The following is a 16,140-nucleotide window of genomic DNA, read 5'->3' as shown; positions in this document are numbered from 1 at the left end:
TGTTTGCAACGATACGACACGTCACGCAGATGATGGATATCTTCTGAATGAACAGTTTGGGCCTACGTACAATTTGAATTCGTTTTCCGCTTCCGTTTGAACTCGACTTTCTGTGATTGTCAAATGTTTGAAATATTTCGGATGTTCCTTCAGAGTTGAAGGTAATTTACTTCTAAGTCCAAACCTCCCGCAGGATGACGGGGTATGGCAGCGGGCAGGGTTTGAACCCTGGACCATCGATACGACCGCGCACAAACCGTACGACCAGAAAGCCATCTTGTCTTGATGACTGATTACTATATATAAATATAAAATGAAAAAAATATATATATAAACGTGTAAAACGCTATTTTTTTGTTTTGTAAAAAAAAAAATATGTGGTTTAAAAATCTAGTGACAGTCCTTTGAGGAAGAGAAGAATGAGTTGTTCTGTCAACATTGCGTCAAACAAAAAGGTGCTGAGTTGGGGGGGGGGGGTACATTTGGTTGTACTATCTTACAATTTGTTGGCATTGTTCCGGAAAAGAAGGTCTCGTCATGGTTGACTTGACGCCGTATCTCGCGAATGCTGCTAAGACTCCTAGAATGGCTGTGTTTGTTTGTTTGTTTTTTATCTCGTGTTTCCCGAACTCTGTTTCAGGCCTCAAGGGCCAGAGACTAATTGGATGTAATGAAGTCAACGTGTCCACGTGTGCCTCTCAAGCCGTGGACACCATGCACAATGGCGGCACGTCTTTATTACCATTTAAGTGGGGGACTATTTTGTAGGTCCACATGGTTGTGGTGGATGGTAAAATGTTTGTCAAATGTTTCACATGTTTCGGATGTTCCTTCAAAGTTGAAGATAATTGACTTCCTAGTCCAAACCTCCTGCAGGACGACGGGGGATGGGAGCGGGCAGGGTTTGAACCCTGGACCATCGATAAATCTGAACGACAGTCCAGCGCGCAAACCGCACGACCAGGCAGCCATCGTTGACATGTAGCACCAATCTGCTGGTAGACAACTAAACCGCTGTAGGTGTATTTATATTTGAACTTGAAATAGCTGGAATAATTTCGTTTGTAAACAAAACTAGATAGAACCGTGTATTACAATATCAACAAATTCAACTTGAGATACAATGAAATCAATGTAGTGGAGTTTTGGGTAAGAATATAAAGTGGTGTTCTGAACTAAACCTTTCTCACTACGACAACACGTTATTTTCAGTCTGGCGTTCTAAAGTTGTCTCTAATACAACAGAGACCACTGATGACAATGCTACTAAGTAACCCACCTGTTTACCACACTGTGTTCCGAGAAGCCTACAAAGAACTTCTGAACTAGTTGGCCACAACGTGAATAAATCTCTCTAAAAAAAAAATAATAAATTAAATGTTCTACTAAATACTCAGAATGTGTGAAGCGTTCCGTTAAGGAAATAAGTTTGGAAACCTGTTCCCCCCGTCACCATAGAAACACACACACACACTCCATAACACTTGTTACACACCTTTCTGTTATTGGTATCTACCTTTCTGTTATTGGTATCTACCTTTCTGTTATTGGTATCTGTCTTTCTGTTATTGGTATCTACCTTTCTGTTATTGGTATCTGTCTTTCTGTTATTGGTATCTACCTTTCTGTTATTGGTATCTACCTTTCTGTTATTGGTATCTACCTTTCTGTTATTGGTATCTACCTTTCTGTTATTGGTATCTACCTTTCTGTTATTGGTATCTGTCTTTCTGTTATTGGTATCTACCTTTCTGTTATTGGTATCTACCTTTCTGTTATTGGTATCTACCTTTCTGTTATTGGTATCTACCTTTCTGTTATTGGTATCTACCTTTCTGTTATTGGTATCTACCTTTCTGTTATTGGTATCTACCTTTCTGTTATTGGTATCTACCTTTCTGTTATTGGTATCTACCTTTCTGTTATTGGTATCTACCTTTCTGTTATTAGTATCTACCTTTCTGTTATTGGTATCTACCTTTCTGTTATTGGTATCTACCTTAATGTTTTTACATCGCAAGGTCTGAAAGGGATGAAGAAAAAAAAACTACAAAATTAAAATATATATAACTAGACTACAATTTCACGTAGGAGGCGCTGAGTGGTTAAGAGCTTAGCTTCCGAACCTGGGGTCCTGGGTTCGAATCTTGGTGAAGACTGGGATTTTGAATTTCGGGATTCTTAATGTGCTTCCGAGTCCACCCAACTCTAATGGGTACCTGACTTAAGTTGTACTTATATTTGTATCTACCTTTTAATGTTTTTACATCGCAAGGTCTGGAAGGGTTACTTCCCTATTTAAAAAAAAAACAACAACCTTTACTTCTGTCTGACATGTTGTTTCCTCACATTTGAACGTTATTACATCTTTGCCGAAACCACCCGGAGGACGAAGGGGAATGGATTCGAACTCAGGACCATCGAAATCACAGACAGTCCCGACCAGTCCAATCCCACACGATGAGGCAGACGTCGTTGGATCAACGTCACCGGTGGAATCGCAATGGCGCACGTTTGTATTCGAGCATGTCTTCGTCTGTTAGACCTCGAATCATCATTTCCATATTTTTTTGTGTGGAGACAGGAGAGGCTCACTGTCTGTCATTTTAAATCTCTGGCGTAAAGACAAAATCTGTAGATACATATATAACGTTTCCAGACAGTTCGTTGAGATGTTCATTCCACGAACTGCCCTTCGAGATTCCGCATTTTCTAATTTCGAGCAGCGTTCAAATAAGTCTATTTTTTGGTCATATGCGGCATGCCTATGGTCGTATGCCTCTTACCAAGGAACATATAAAAAGATCAGTGATAGTTCTTGTGAAACGAATATACATGCTGTTTATAACAAAACAAACACTTTGACAAAGGGAATCTTTGTGTAACAAGCAAATTAATAGGTGACCCCTGCGTAAAAATCTGTTTCGCTGAAGTGAGGGACGTGGTGTGATGCACAATATGTGTACCATGTACACATGCACTTTAATGCACAATTTGTAAGACAAATTTCCTTACGGTTTAATGCACACATTGTAAGACAAATTTCCATACGGACAATAAAGATAATTATTATTATTACACAGCAACTCACTCCTACACTTCTTTCATATTAGCAACCATAATATTACTATTAATTGATAAATAAGAGATCAATGTTAACAGTAGCCATCATTACGAGAGTGATATACCCCAACTTTTTGGAAAATCGTTTTAGTGTAGATTATCTCCCCTTGGTTCTAAGTCTAATAATAGCATAAGGCTTGTTTTCGAGTACAGCAATTCAAGTGGCCACGCAGTCTACTTACTATGTTCAATAATATATGCGCCGAATTGCGCGGTAGGACCTAAGTCCAAGTAAGTGAAGACTGGAATAATGAAGGCAGAAGAATCACTAAGTATTTAAAAAAAAAATCAATTTTAATTATAAAGATACATGGCTTGTCTAAAAAAACTTTCGGATGTATAACCCAGTAGATGTCTAGAGCTTAGTAGTCCATCACTTCATCGTGACGTAGGTGGCGTCAGTAGCGACACCGCATAGGTTGTCCGCGTTACGTAGGGTGTAGGCGTAGCCATTCACGCCCCAGTCCTCAGACCAGCTGAAATGAAAGAAAATTTGAATGTGGTGTGAGACTGTTAGGTCAAGAATAAAAAAAAATGGTAAGAAAAAAAAAGTTAAGTTCCGTCTTTTATGTCTTGCGATCTCTAGGGCAGATGCTGTAAAGGTCATCTGTTTCTGTGGCTCACGGTTAACGGGGGTGTCATGTGGTCAACACAATGACCAACCGCCCTTACCTTTCCCCAACTAATATCAGGTACCCATTAGAGATATGGGCGGACTCAGAGGCGCCCAAAAATCCCGAAATTCAGAATTCCAGGATTCGAACCTGGGACCTCCGGTTCGGAAGCCATGCGCTTAATTACCGCTCAGCCGCCTCGCCTGCGTGAAGAAAGTAATTAACTCGGATTTCTCTATCTACCTTGACTGGTTGTTTGACAAACAATGCTTGACTATCTCACTGAGGGGGGTTTGGTCGTGCGGTTTGCGTGCTGGACTGTCGTTCGGATTTATCGACGGTCGAGGGTTCAAACCCTGCCCGCTCCCATCCCCCATCGTCCTGGGGGAGGTTTGGACTAGGAAGTAATTATCTTCAACTCTGAAGGAACATCCGAAACATGTAAAACATTTTACAAACAAACATTTTACAAACAAACAATCCCTGTGTTGGTTAGACATGTTTAATTCTCGATTTGACTGACTTGCTGAGCTCCTGCTGCGGAGCGTGACCTCCGTGACCCTTATGTCGAAGGTGCCGTGCGGTCTCACGGAAAAGTTCTCCCAGATACCCCCGCCCCCAATATGTCAACGAAAGAGATTGAGCAATGAGCATACTATTTAGAATCAATAATAACACAAAAGCAATTACAATTTGTAGCCTAGTAGTAGTGGTCATGGTTTATAAGTAGCCTACTACATTTTGGAAGAATGTTTCATTTTATAAATTAGTGATTCTAAAGCACCACCATCTGACCTGTTCTTAATAATCCAGTAAGGAAGTTTGGTTTTGGGGTCAGTCCCGTAGCCTGTGAGCAACATGGCATGGTCCAACTCGATACTGCTGCAGTCTGGATTCTGATAGACGCCTTTGAGACACAATAAAAAACAGTTGGTTAGCAGTTCGATGTATTGTACAGAAGAGCTTTGATTCCAGCATTATTTTGTCCCTTTTATTTATGTATAAAAAAGCAACACTCTAACACACACTGTGTTATAAAATGTCAAGATTTGATGTCCTTATTAATAGTTCAGCTAGTCACTCAATGTTAGCAATGATAGGATACTGGTCTCTTTGATTCTCTTTTTTCAAAAGACGTGCACTATCATAGTTTTTAAGCTCTGCACAACGTATACTTTGTAAGAAGTGCACTTTATTAGAACTATACATAATGATCAGTGCACTTTATTAGAAGCATACTTAATTATCAGTGCACTTTATTAGAAGTATACTAAATGATCAGTGCACTTTATTAGAAGCGTACTTAATGATCAGTGCACTTTATTAGAAGTAAACATAATGATCAGTGCACTTTATTAGAAGTAAACATAATGATCAGTGCACTTTATTAGAAGTAAACATAATGATCAGTGCACTTTTTTAAAGTAAACATAATGATCAGTGCACTTTATTAGAAGTAAACTTAATGATCAGTGCACTTTATTAGAAGTAAACTTAATGATCAGTGCACTTTATTAGAAGCGTACTTAATGATCAGTGCACTTTATTAGAAGTAAACATAATGATCAGTGCACTTTATTAGAAGCGTACTTAATGATCAGTGCACTTTATTAGAAGTAAACATAATGATCAGTGCACTTTTTTAAAGTAAACATAATGATCATTGCACTTTATTAGAAGTAAACATAATGATCAGTGCACTTTATTAGAAGTAAACATAATGATCAGTGCACTTTATTAGAAGTAAACATAATGATCAGTGCACTTTATTAGAAGTAAACATAATGATCAGTGCACTTTATTAGAAGTAAACATAATGATCAGTGCACTTTATTAGAAGTAAACATAATGATCAGTGCACTTTATTAGAAGTAAACATAATGATCAGTGCACTTTATTAGAAGTAAACATAATGATCAGTGCACTTTTTTAAAGTAAACATAATGATCAGTGCACTTTATTAGAAGTGTACTTAATGATCAGTGCACTTTATTAGAAGTGTACTTAATTATCAGTGCGTTTTGTTAGACGTGTCTATAAGAAATATTTCAATACACTTCCACCGTTCTACGTACAGTAATTCAACTCCAATCTTACACACACCAAGAAAGACACCTGTACATAGTGAGAAAGTGTTATACCTCCTGCGTAGGAGACAAAGTCATCATGGGAGGCATCAAAAGCTATGGAGATTGGCCCCACGGAGGCACTGGCCTGTTGCAGGGCAGACTCGTCCCCAGACGTGACGTAATAGCAAGCACTTATGTGACCCACAGCCAACGATTTGTTAAAGTAACATTTCCCGCTCTGAAATAGACAAAATGTACATTGGTTTCATAAGACAACAAAGAACTAACAGATTAAAGGGGGGGGGGGCGCTATTGGCCAGCCATAGGTTCACGTTGCTTCTGTTGTCACGGTAGCCCAGGCATTGCTTTTTTGTTACTTATATATGTCTCCTTCTGTCTCGGAAGACAATGGATGCGCCCAGATGAGTCACCGTTTTTTTTTGTTTCTTCTTGAGACGGGACAGAATCTGGTGTGGCTAATCAGGCCAGTTCTGGAGCGGCAGAGTTTGTCATTGTTCGTGTATGCATCTGTTTAAGGGCAGATATTAACTAGTTTCCAATTGAGCTGCCCGAGACGCATCATGTGCATCTCCTGGACGGATCTTGTCTCCAACCAGGACGTTATGACATTGGCCAATATGCGCAAGCATCCATGCTCTTCTGACTCAGGGAAGACTACGCTGGCTCGGACATGTCAGCGCATGGCAGATGTTTTACATGTTTCGGATGTTCCTTCAGAGTTGAAGATAATTACTTCCTAATCCAAACCTCCCGCAGGACGACGGGGGATGGGAGCGGGCAGGGTTTGAACCCTGGACCATCGATAAATCTGAACGACAGTCCAGCGCGCAAACCGCACGACCAGGCAGCCATCCACCAGGCAGATGGTAGAATCCCCAAATGTACTTTATATGCTGAGCTTGTGGAGGGAGTCAGACCCAAGGGACGCCCAAGACTAACATACAGAGATGTCTGCAAGCGAGACATGAGAACTACAGATATTAAAGTATGTGGGACTAAATAGCCCAACACCGGACAGCATGGAGACAGACTGCACACGTTGGTACGATCCTTGCATAGAGCAAAAGAAATGAAGCAGCCTTAGTCAAGAGAAAGAAAAAAGAAAGCTGCCCTAAAACATATTTTTTGCTACTACCAATATTAAACACTGAACCATAACTTAAAAAAAAATACAACGTAGTGCACAGTTGTGCGGGTTGCCTCAGTCAGACAGGAAAACCAATGACTTAAGTCTCTAAGATGCACAACAAGATGGATACACGTAGGGCGTAATTCTCTTTCCTAAAATGAAAGACAACAGTTAATATAATAAAAATAGGAACGAGAAGTCCCTAAAATGTTGAATCTTTTTTTAAAGTTATAGAGTTTCTACTTTCTAGAGTAAGTTGTAAATAAAATCTACTTGCCTGGCTCGCCTCGTAAGGGTATTGCTGCTCTGTCTCGATGCCACCTTTTTTGAATACGCTGGCGTAGGCCATCGCTGGCTCGCCCCCACCACAGCCATCGCACCCTTCGCCGCTGCAGCAGTCTAAAAGCTGTTGTTCGCTGAAAGACTCAAGCTTACCATGGGCCTTGAAATGGGCGCCCTCCATGGCGCCAGTCTGTGGAATAAGATGTTATATTCGTAATGGACGAAATAGAGAATGTGAGAAGGCTGTTTCTTTATGGACTCGGTAAAAATACCGACGACCTTAAAAAGTTTCTCTTCCATTGAAATAGTCTTGTATCGTAATGCTTTTTTTTTGATAAGATACGACACTAGAATTCTTTTCAAAGTGAGTTGAACAAGTAAGCATAGGTACAAAAAAAAAAAGAGTGAAATCCCTCAAGGAGTCTCGAGTTGAAATCCTCACTCAGGCCGAGTTTTACTTGCTGGGTGCCTAGAGTTTTACTTGCTGGGTGCCTAGAGTTTTACTTGCTGGGTGCCTAGAGTTTTACTTGCTGGGTGCCTAGAGTTTTACTTGCTGGGTGCCTAGAGTTTGACTTGCTGGGTGCCTAGAGTTTTACTTGCTGGGTGCCTAGAGTTTTACTTGCTGGGTGACTAGAGTTTTACTTACTGGGTGCCTAGAGTTTTACTTGCTGGGTGCCTAGAGTTTTACTTGCTGGGTGCCTAGAGTTTGACTTGCTGGGTGCCTAGAGTTTGACTTGCTGGGTGCCTAGAGTTTTACTTGCTGGGTGTCTAGAGTTTTACTTGCTGTGTGTCTAGAGTTTTACTTGCTGGGTGCCTAGAGTTTTACTTACTGGGTGCCTAGAGTTTTACTTGCTGGGTGCCTAGAGTTTTACTTGCTGGGTGACTAGAGTTTTACTTACTGGGTGCCTAGAGTTTTACTTGCTGGGTGCCTAGAGTTTTACTTGCTGGGTGCCTAGAGTTTGACTTGCTGGGTGCCTAGAGTTTGACTTGCTGGGTGCCTAGAGTTTTACTTGCTGGGTGTCTAGAGTTTTACTTGCTGTGTGTCTAGAGTTTTACTTGCTGGGTGTCTAGAGTTTTACTTACTGGGTGCCTAGAGTTTTACTTGCTGGGTGCCTAGAGTTTTACTTGCTGGGTGTCTAGAGTTTTACTTGCTGGGTGTCTAGAGTTTTACTTGCTGGGTGCCTAGAGTTTTACTTGCTGGGTGCCTAGAGTTTTACTTGCTGGGTGCCTATAGTTTTACTTGCTGGGTGCCTAGAGTTTTACTTGCTGGGTGTCTAGAGGCAGCACGGAAACCTTCTCGCAGTTCCCCGTTCTCAAAAGTGATTGGACCACAGCGCCACCTACTGAGCATTATATTTTGTAGTTTAACAAAAAGTTCCCATTTCAGACCTTGCGATCTACAGGGCAGATGACGTAAAGGCCATTTGTTTCTGTGGCCTACGGTTAACGAGGATGTTATGTGACCAGCACAACGACCAACCTCCTTTACTTTTCCCCCAACTAATGTCAGGTACCCACTAGAGTTTGGTGGACTCTGAGTCGCCCGAAGATCCCAAAATTATAAATCACGAGGATTCGAACTCTGGACATCTGGATTCCGAAATTAATGTTTTTAGTCATATAGCTTGAAAGATGCGATATACAAAACAGTTGTAAAAATCAGGAAATGAAGCGACTAGCTTTTGGAAACTGACTTTCGAAAACAGGCGCAGAAAGTTGTGGACCTTATTTGTATGTAACATGCAGAGAAAAAGGGGGGGGGGCGCAAGTGTCGTGGATTTAGCATTCATATTTGGACACACTTGTTCGTGACAATTAATACAACCCACGTGATACATTGACATTAGCTAGAAAACGAATGATTCTAATGTTCTAGATATGTAGATGTTAACAAATGTCCCCCGAGATTAAGCTGAAAACATTGACAATCCGTATTATAATTGTAACCAAGGTGTTAGACTTGAATTAATTGTTCCATCTCTAATTAAAAGCATGCGTTATCGGGTCAATATTTATATCATGAACTGCCAGAGGTTTGTGTTTTAAACATGAAATGACAGAGGTTTATGTTTATAACATGGAATGACAGAGGTCAATGTTTATAACATGAAATGACAGAGGTCTATGTATAACAAGAAAAGACAGAGGTCTATGCTTATAATCTGTGCTACTCACAGCGCTGAATGTCCAGCAGGAGCCACAAGTGCCTTGGTCTTTGACCTGGGTTGTGTAGCCTTTCTTTGACCAGTCCACGTGGTCGGGCAACAGCCTGCTTGACCAGGACTGGTCTGATCCAGACTGACACTCAAAGCTGGAAGTCTTGGCGCCGAGTCTGTTCTTGGCGTAGCTGACCTGGCGTGTGTATCTGAGAAACTCTTCGTGTGTCTGTACAGAAGAGACTTGAGGGAATGACGTGTTGGCTTGTAAGTAATAACTAAATAATATACAGAGCTAACCGTAGGGGGTTTATTAGTCAGGTGCTTAGGAAGTAATTTGGCTCAGTGAATCGTGTGAGGGATATAGGAACACGGACAAACGTAGATACGTGATACGTTATGGAAATGTTGAATTAGCTTTGGCCAATATAAAGAACTCAATCAGACAAGTTTGTCTGTTATTTGGTAAAGTAGACTTCAAAGTAGCATATATATATATATATAAGTAGCCATTCTATAGGGCAGATGATGCAAAGGTTATCTGTTTCTGTGGCCCACGGTTAGGATGGGGGGTGTCTCTTGGTCAGTATAACTTTCCCCGAAATGATGTCAGGTACCCATTAGAGGTGAACGGACTTACTTAGGGCGTCCTAAGAAATTCAAAATCCCAGTCTTTACCAGGACTCGAGTCCAGGACCTCTGGCTCATCTCTCAAGCGCTCTACCACTTAACCTCCCAAGAACAAATGAAATGGACAATGGACCTCATTCACAAACAACATTTAGCCACGTGATTCTCTATCTCTTCTATACAAATTGCGACCTAATTTTTAATACACAATGGCTATCACGTGACAGTTTTTTTTTCCCGTTGATTTATCAATATTATCAGGTGACAAAATTGTCTTTGTTTACGATAGGTGAATGAGGTCCATGTATATACTCACCATAGCTGAGAATTTATTAAGCCCCAAATAGTATGTGCTTTGTTGGGTATGGTACTTCCAGTTGTGACTCTCTATCTTGGCCAGTGTCTTCAGGAAGATATTGAACCTTTGTTCTTCGTTCCAGTCGTGGACATACCCGTGACCTGCAAGACACACGTTGTAACATCAACCCGTGCATTTGCTGGTATTCCTTATTACAATCAGCTCATTTCTAGCCACTTTAGCGTTTTATATGCCTACACCAACGCGATTCTACTCAACTTTCTCGTGTCAAAGCGTTCTTAATGTGTCCCGATTATTACACATCGTTCTGTTGACGACCTATGCTTGAAAAATAAGTCAGAAGACGTTTTGCATATCTCGAAGATGTGACCTTACCACGAATGTCTCTCGCATTTCAGTATTGGTCAGTGCCACCTTTTTTTTGACTTTAAACTGACCCCTTTTTTCTTCTTCTGCGTGAATGGTGACCTTTGGACTCCCCGGAATGCTGTCAAACTCTATACTGCTCTTCCCCGACCCCGTTGAACAGCGATTCTCAACCTTTTAAACTCGGCAACCCCTTTTTATAATCCCCCACTCTGCCGCGACCCCACCCTCACACACACACATACAGCAATAGAAGAGTAGACAATACTAATCCATATTTTCGATGGTCTTAGGTGACCCCTTGCAAATGGTAAATCGACCCCAAGGGGGTCGCGATCCACAGGTTGAGAACCCCTGCCGTAGAAGAACGTGCAAATAAACATTTAGTTTGAGGGGTCACATGTAAAAGTTTGAGAAACACTGCGAGGTACATACGAAGCATGGAGTTGTTGTTTTTTTTTTGTATAATAGAAAAGGGGACCAACGTGTTATTAAGTAAAGCTTTGAAACCGGAACAAGCTACCGCCATCTTAATTTTAAAAGTTTATTAATAGTAATAAATTTCCAATAGCTCTGGACTTGCTAACTATTGTAAAAAAAAAAATATATCGCAAACTAAAACTCTATGGCCATATTACGAGATATTCGGGGCTTGCAAAGACCTTCCTTCAGGGAACAGTACCCGGAAAAAGAAGAGCAGGCTGACAGTAAGCGATGGGAAGACAACATAAAAGAACGGATGGGCCTGCCATTGAAAGAGGTTCCATCCTAGGCAAAAGACAGAGATAATGGAGAAAGACGGTTGACAAATCTTGTGTGGTACCTCAACTGTCCAACAGACTAAGGGATAGGTGAAGGGTGAATAAACGTGGCTACTAGATTATCACCTAATAATCAGCTAAATTGTGTACGCCGTGCATGTTAAAAGTGTTAATTACCGTGAGTACGTTTCCAGTCGTCAAACACTTTTTGCGGGTCCTCAAATCGTAGTACGTAAGGAAGAGCTTCGACCTTCTGGTCAGGTACCATCTGTCCTAGTGTGAGCACAGCTAGCCAGCTCATCCCTGCCATACAAGTCGTCCATGCCAGGCCGTAGCGGGTCATTCTACTAGCTCCCCTCGTGTATGTCTGAAACAGATCTAGAGACTGCAGTAGTTTTGATTATGTCAACAGGACCCGGTCTGGTGATAGTTTGCAAGGAGTAGGCTGACTTTTATATGTATTGGTTAATTGCTTGGGGTTCTCAGTAGTGGAGAAACATTTTTTGTTTGATTTCGATATTTTATCATTATCTTTTTTTAACTTAAAAAAACAACCTTTAACCTCTTTCATGCTAGTCTCTGACATTCATAGCCACACAGGTATAAAATAACATTAACACACACACACATACATACATGTATACAAATCAAATAAACCTCGCCCTCCATTACTGACTCACAAGTTACTCACAACCATTTAGAGGCTTTCCAAAAATATGAGTTCGGAGCATAGAATTCATAAAATTTTCATGGAAGAGCCAAGGAACAATATTTGATCTTTAAGGGCACGAATGGACCCGCCAAAGTAGTGTTTGTTTCCATTAGGGCCCAATTGAGGAGGCAATAAAAATATGTGTCCCAATAGGCAACTGATGAGCCCCACACATACTCACAATCACTGTCTCACATTTGTATATCACATACGCACATAATATAATGTGATAATAATGATTATCACCAGGGGCGGACTGGGTGTCAAAACCGGCCCGGGCATTTCTATACAATCCGGCCCACAAATTGTATGCCACATTATGGGCGTCCAATCATACCTGTCACCAAAAACATTGTGTAAATTTTCATAATGTATGGAAAGTAGTTAGTATATGAATAATTTATTAGATGATTTTGAAACTATCAGATAAGCGCTATTACTGAATGAATAAAGTATACACTTGGAATGGGGAATCTCTTAATGTGAAAAGTTATTGCTACCATATACATTAGCATTCACATTCAAGACACCTGAAGATTCCCCATTAATTAACATATTGTTTATGATCCACTTTCACTCCTAGCCTTTTTCTCAGACATTTGAACTTCAATTTACAAATACAACTCTTCATCCTCCATTATTTTAACTGTCCATCTCACGAGGTCATGGGGGCGCGGTGGCTTCCGAACCTGGGGTCCTAGGTTCGCATCTCGGTGAAGACTAGGATTTTGCATTTGGGATTTTTAGGGCTCCCCTGGGTCCACCCAACTTTAACGGGTACTTGACTTTAGTTGACAAAGTTAAGGCTGTTGGTCATTGTGCTGGCCACATGACACCCTGCTCGTTAACCATTGGCAAAAAAAAAACAGATGACCTTAATATCATCTGTCCTATAGATTGCAAGGTCTGAAAGAGAAATTTACTCTCATATACTGCTTTCTCAATAACTTGGAAACTTAGTTTGATTGCATCTTAAAGCTGGCTACACACATACACAACAGAACAAATCCACTTGTTGGTAATATCCTTACGTTCAGTAAAACAAATGCTGTCAAGATAATCTCATGTTCTAGCAAAGCCTCTTTGTATTTCGAAATAAGTCAATAACTTTGTCGTCTTGGCATTAGTGTTCCTTATGGCGTTAAGCCTGTTCATTCGTAAATGCTGTCGTCATAAAGGTGGTGAATGACACCGATCTAAATTAGACTAAATAGAGGCCAGGCGTAGATTTAGATTTAAATGTATTAAATAATTTGAACGAAATTCAAATCTATAAATTATTAAGATATAGCTTATCTTCTTACTGCTTAGGGGGTGCAGATTTATGTATTATGTAAACAGTAAATCACATTAAGAAGTAAATCTGATGCGAAAAGCATAGTACTCAATTACCCAGTAGTAAAGTAAGTAAAGTTCCCCTTTCAGATCTAGTGGTCTATAGGGCAGATGATGTAAAGGTCATCTGTTTCTGTGTCTTACGGTTTACGAGGGTGCAATGTGGTCAGCACAAAGACCAACCGCTTTTCCCCATCTAATGTCAGGTATCCATTAGAGCTTGGTGGACTCAGAGGCGCCCAAAGATCCCGAAATAAAAAAAAAAGTTCTTAGGTGATCGGTTAACGTTACCCAACTTATTCCAGAAGAGTTAGAAGAGTCTTATCTTGTCGTCCTGTTTGCTTTTATGTGAAATATAACGTCAAATGATTTTTAAAAATTTATTACTTTAAACGATCAAAACAAGACTATGGTTTGAATATTCCTGGTCCATTTGTGAATTCGATGGGGGGCAGCCTCTGAGTTTGTGTGATAACATAAACTCTCTTTGTAATATTGTTTTGCACAGCATTCCAGCAATAGTTATTATTACTTATTTTCTGCTCCTTCTTTTTAAAATCTTTTGCATTTTGATTCCAATAAACACATTTCAACACGTTTCAAAATAACAATTGTGATTTGTGAAGGACTTCGTAGCTGGCCAACTCCATCAAACAAAAAAAAGTATCCGTATGGGACTGGACATGTCCTCTATAGGACTTGGAACGTTGTTGGTGGTCCCTTTAGAGATTCACACTAACGTCGATTTCTATAAGAAATAAATGCCTTAAGTTTCTTGCTTATCGTTAAGGGACGTCTACTATAATCACTGTAGATAGACGGATGAAGGATATCTATGACCATGCTTTAGATTAGTATTAGACTTGGAAAGTGTAAACAGTATTTTTGTTCAATCATGACGCTCTAAGTTTAAAGAGAATAATATAAATCTTGAAACAATTTACTGGCATTCATGCGGCCCTTTCGTTGGCCCTGCGGCCCAAATGGGTACCGGCCCACCGGGCATTTGCCCGAACGCCCATATAGCCAGTCCGCCCCTGATTATCACTGCGCGGTGGCTGAGTGGGTAAACACTTGGGTTCCGAACCTGGGGGTTTGAAAAGGGAAACTTTACTTTAACTGCACTCAGAAAATTTTCATAATTAAAAATGTATTCTATACTTTATCTTATCTTATAAAATACAGACGTTACTTTAAAAAAAAAAAATGAAGAAGATGACTACGTCCTACGAGACATCCTTCTAGTCATGCATATTAACCAATGACCTAAATTCTGCTACGTCACTGGTTTTCCTGGCTAGCTCGGGCAAAGATGGTTTATGAAAGAAGAACAAAGGGGGGGGGGGGCTACAGTATTTTGTGCTTTACGGCAATACTTTTGATGGGCAAATAGCAGTTCTATAATTGATACATCTCTCAAACGAGTTCTTGACACTAATATATTTCATTCTTAAGTCGGGATGTTGTTTTGGAAAGGCCGAGACTAAATCACCAGGATCTGAAATTACAACCTAAACTCGAATTTGATACATAAAAATTGAACTGCGAATCGTTCGAGGTTTACCCTTTTAAAATTTAATGTTGATTTACATTAATGACAAATAGGGTCCCGTAACTTGCTGTAACTTGCTGTAACTTGGTGTAACTTGCTGTAACTTGCTGCTGTAACTTGCTGTAACTTGGTAGATTGATTGTTGATTGCTCTAGTTGACCTAGAATGAGTTGATGTTTGTTTCTCAATCATGATTGCAGATGTGCTTCATTCTATTCTATTAAGTGTAAACTATCATCGCACTGAGTTATACATTGTATTAGGAATGGAATGTGTGTTTTTATGTTATTCACCTTCACTTATTATTTTGTCTGTTGGGGCACCACACACGATCTGTCGACCGTCTTTCTCCATTCCTGTCTTTTGCCCTGGATAAAATCTCTTTCAATGATAGCCCCCCCCCCCCCATTCTTTTATCTTGTCTTAAATTCCTATTGGTATCTCTGTCCGCCTCTTCCTTTGCCTGGTACTGTTCCACGAAGGAAGGTTTTTGCGGACCTTGAGGACTTTGTAATATGGCCATAGAGTTTTAGTATGCGTTTTTGACAGTAGTTAGCAAGTCATTGAGGGGTCTAATTTGCTCTAATTGGAATTTAGTTATAACGCTCACAAAAAGTTGGCTTGAGAACTACTTTGTCTTATTGTTAGCTAAAGTGTGTTTCTGTGCATGTGATCTGTGTGTGTGTGTTGGGGGGGGGAACTATTATGTTTGTATACAGCAGCGGTTCTCAACATTTTAAGCTCGGCGACCCCTTTTTACATTCCCCCACTCTGCCGCGACCCTCCCCCCAAATACACACATATAGCAATAGAAGAATAGACATTAACAATCCATATTTTCGATGGTCTTAGTCGACCCCTGGCGAATCGTCAATCGACCCCCAAGGGGGTCGCGATCCACAGGTTGAGAACCCCTGGTCTACAGTGAGAACCTCTACACTTTAAACTCGACTGCAAGTATGGGGCCACAAGTCTGACACTTACACGTAGTGGCCTCTAGATGCAACGAGGTAAACACATCAATACACTACAAGCAGGGCAAAGGCCAACCAACATTGATATCTAAATAAA

General features: G+C 40.4%; 2 protein-coding genes across 5 annotated transcripts in view; one reads left to right on the top strand and one right to left on the bottom strand.

Moving 5' to 3' along the window:
- The window catches only part of LOC106073500 (WD repeat-containing protein 47-like), a 68,291-nt gene that overhangs the window by 28,204 nt on the left and 23,947 nt on the right, over nt 1-16,140 (top strand). The window lies entirely within an intron of this gene.
- Nucleotides 3,393-11,908, bottom strand: LOC106073499 (procathepsin L-like). Its single transcript, XM_056041926.1, has 7 exons — nt 11,648-11,908; nt 10,341-10,483; nt 9,414-9,623; nt 7,234-7,428; nt 5,879-6,044; nt 4,533-4,644; nt 3,393-3,599 (listed from the first exon to the last, which is right to left on the bottom strand). The coding sequence occupies exons 1-7, from the start codon at nt 11,811-11,813 to the stop codon at nt 3,497-3,499; spliced, it is 1,095 nt and encodes a 364-aa protein (XP_055897901.1). The 5' UTR covers nt 11,814-11,908; the 3' UTR covers nt 3,393-3,496.

This window comes from Biomphalaria glabrata, chromosome 9 (genome assembly GCF_947242115.1).
Source record: "Biomphalaria glabrata chromosome 9, xgBioGlab47.1, whole genome shotgun sequence".
Taxonomy (NCBI): Eukaryota; Metazoa; Mollusca; class Gastropoda; family Planorbidae; genus Biomphalaria; species Biomphalaria glabrata.
Note: the sequence above shows the minus strand (reverse complement) of the source record. Positions and strands in the feature narration are given on the sequence as shown.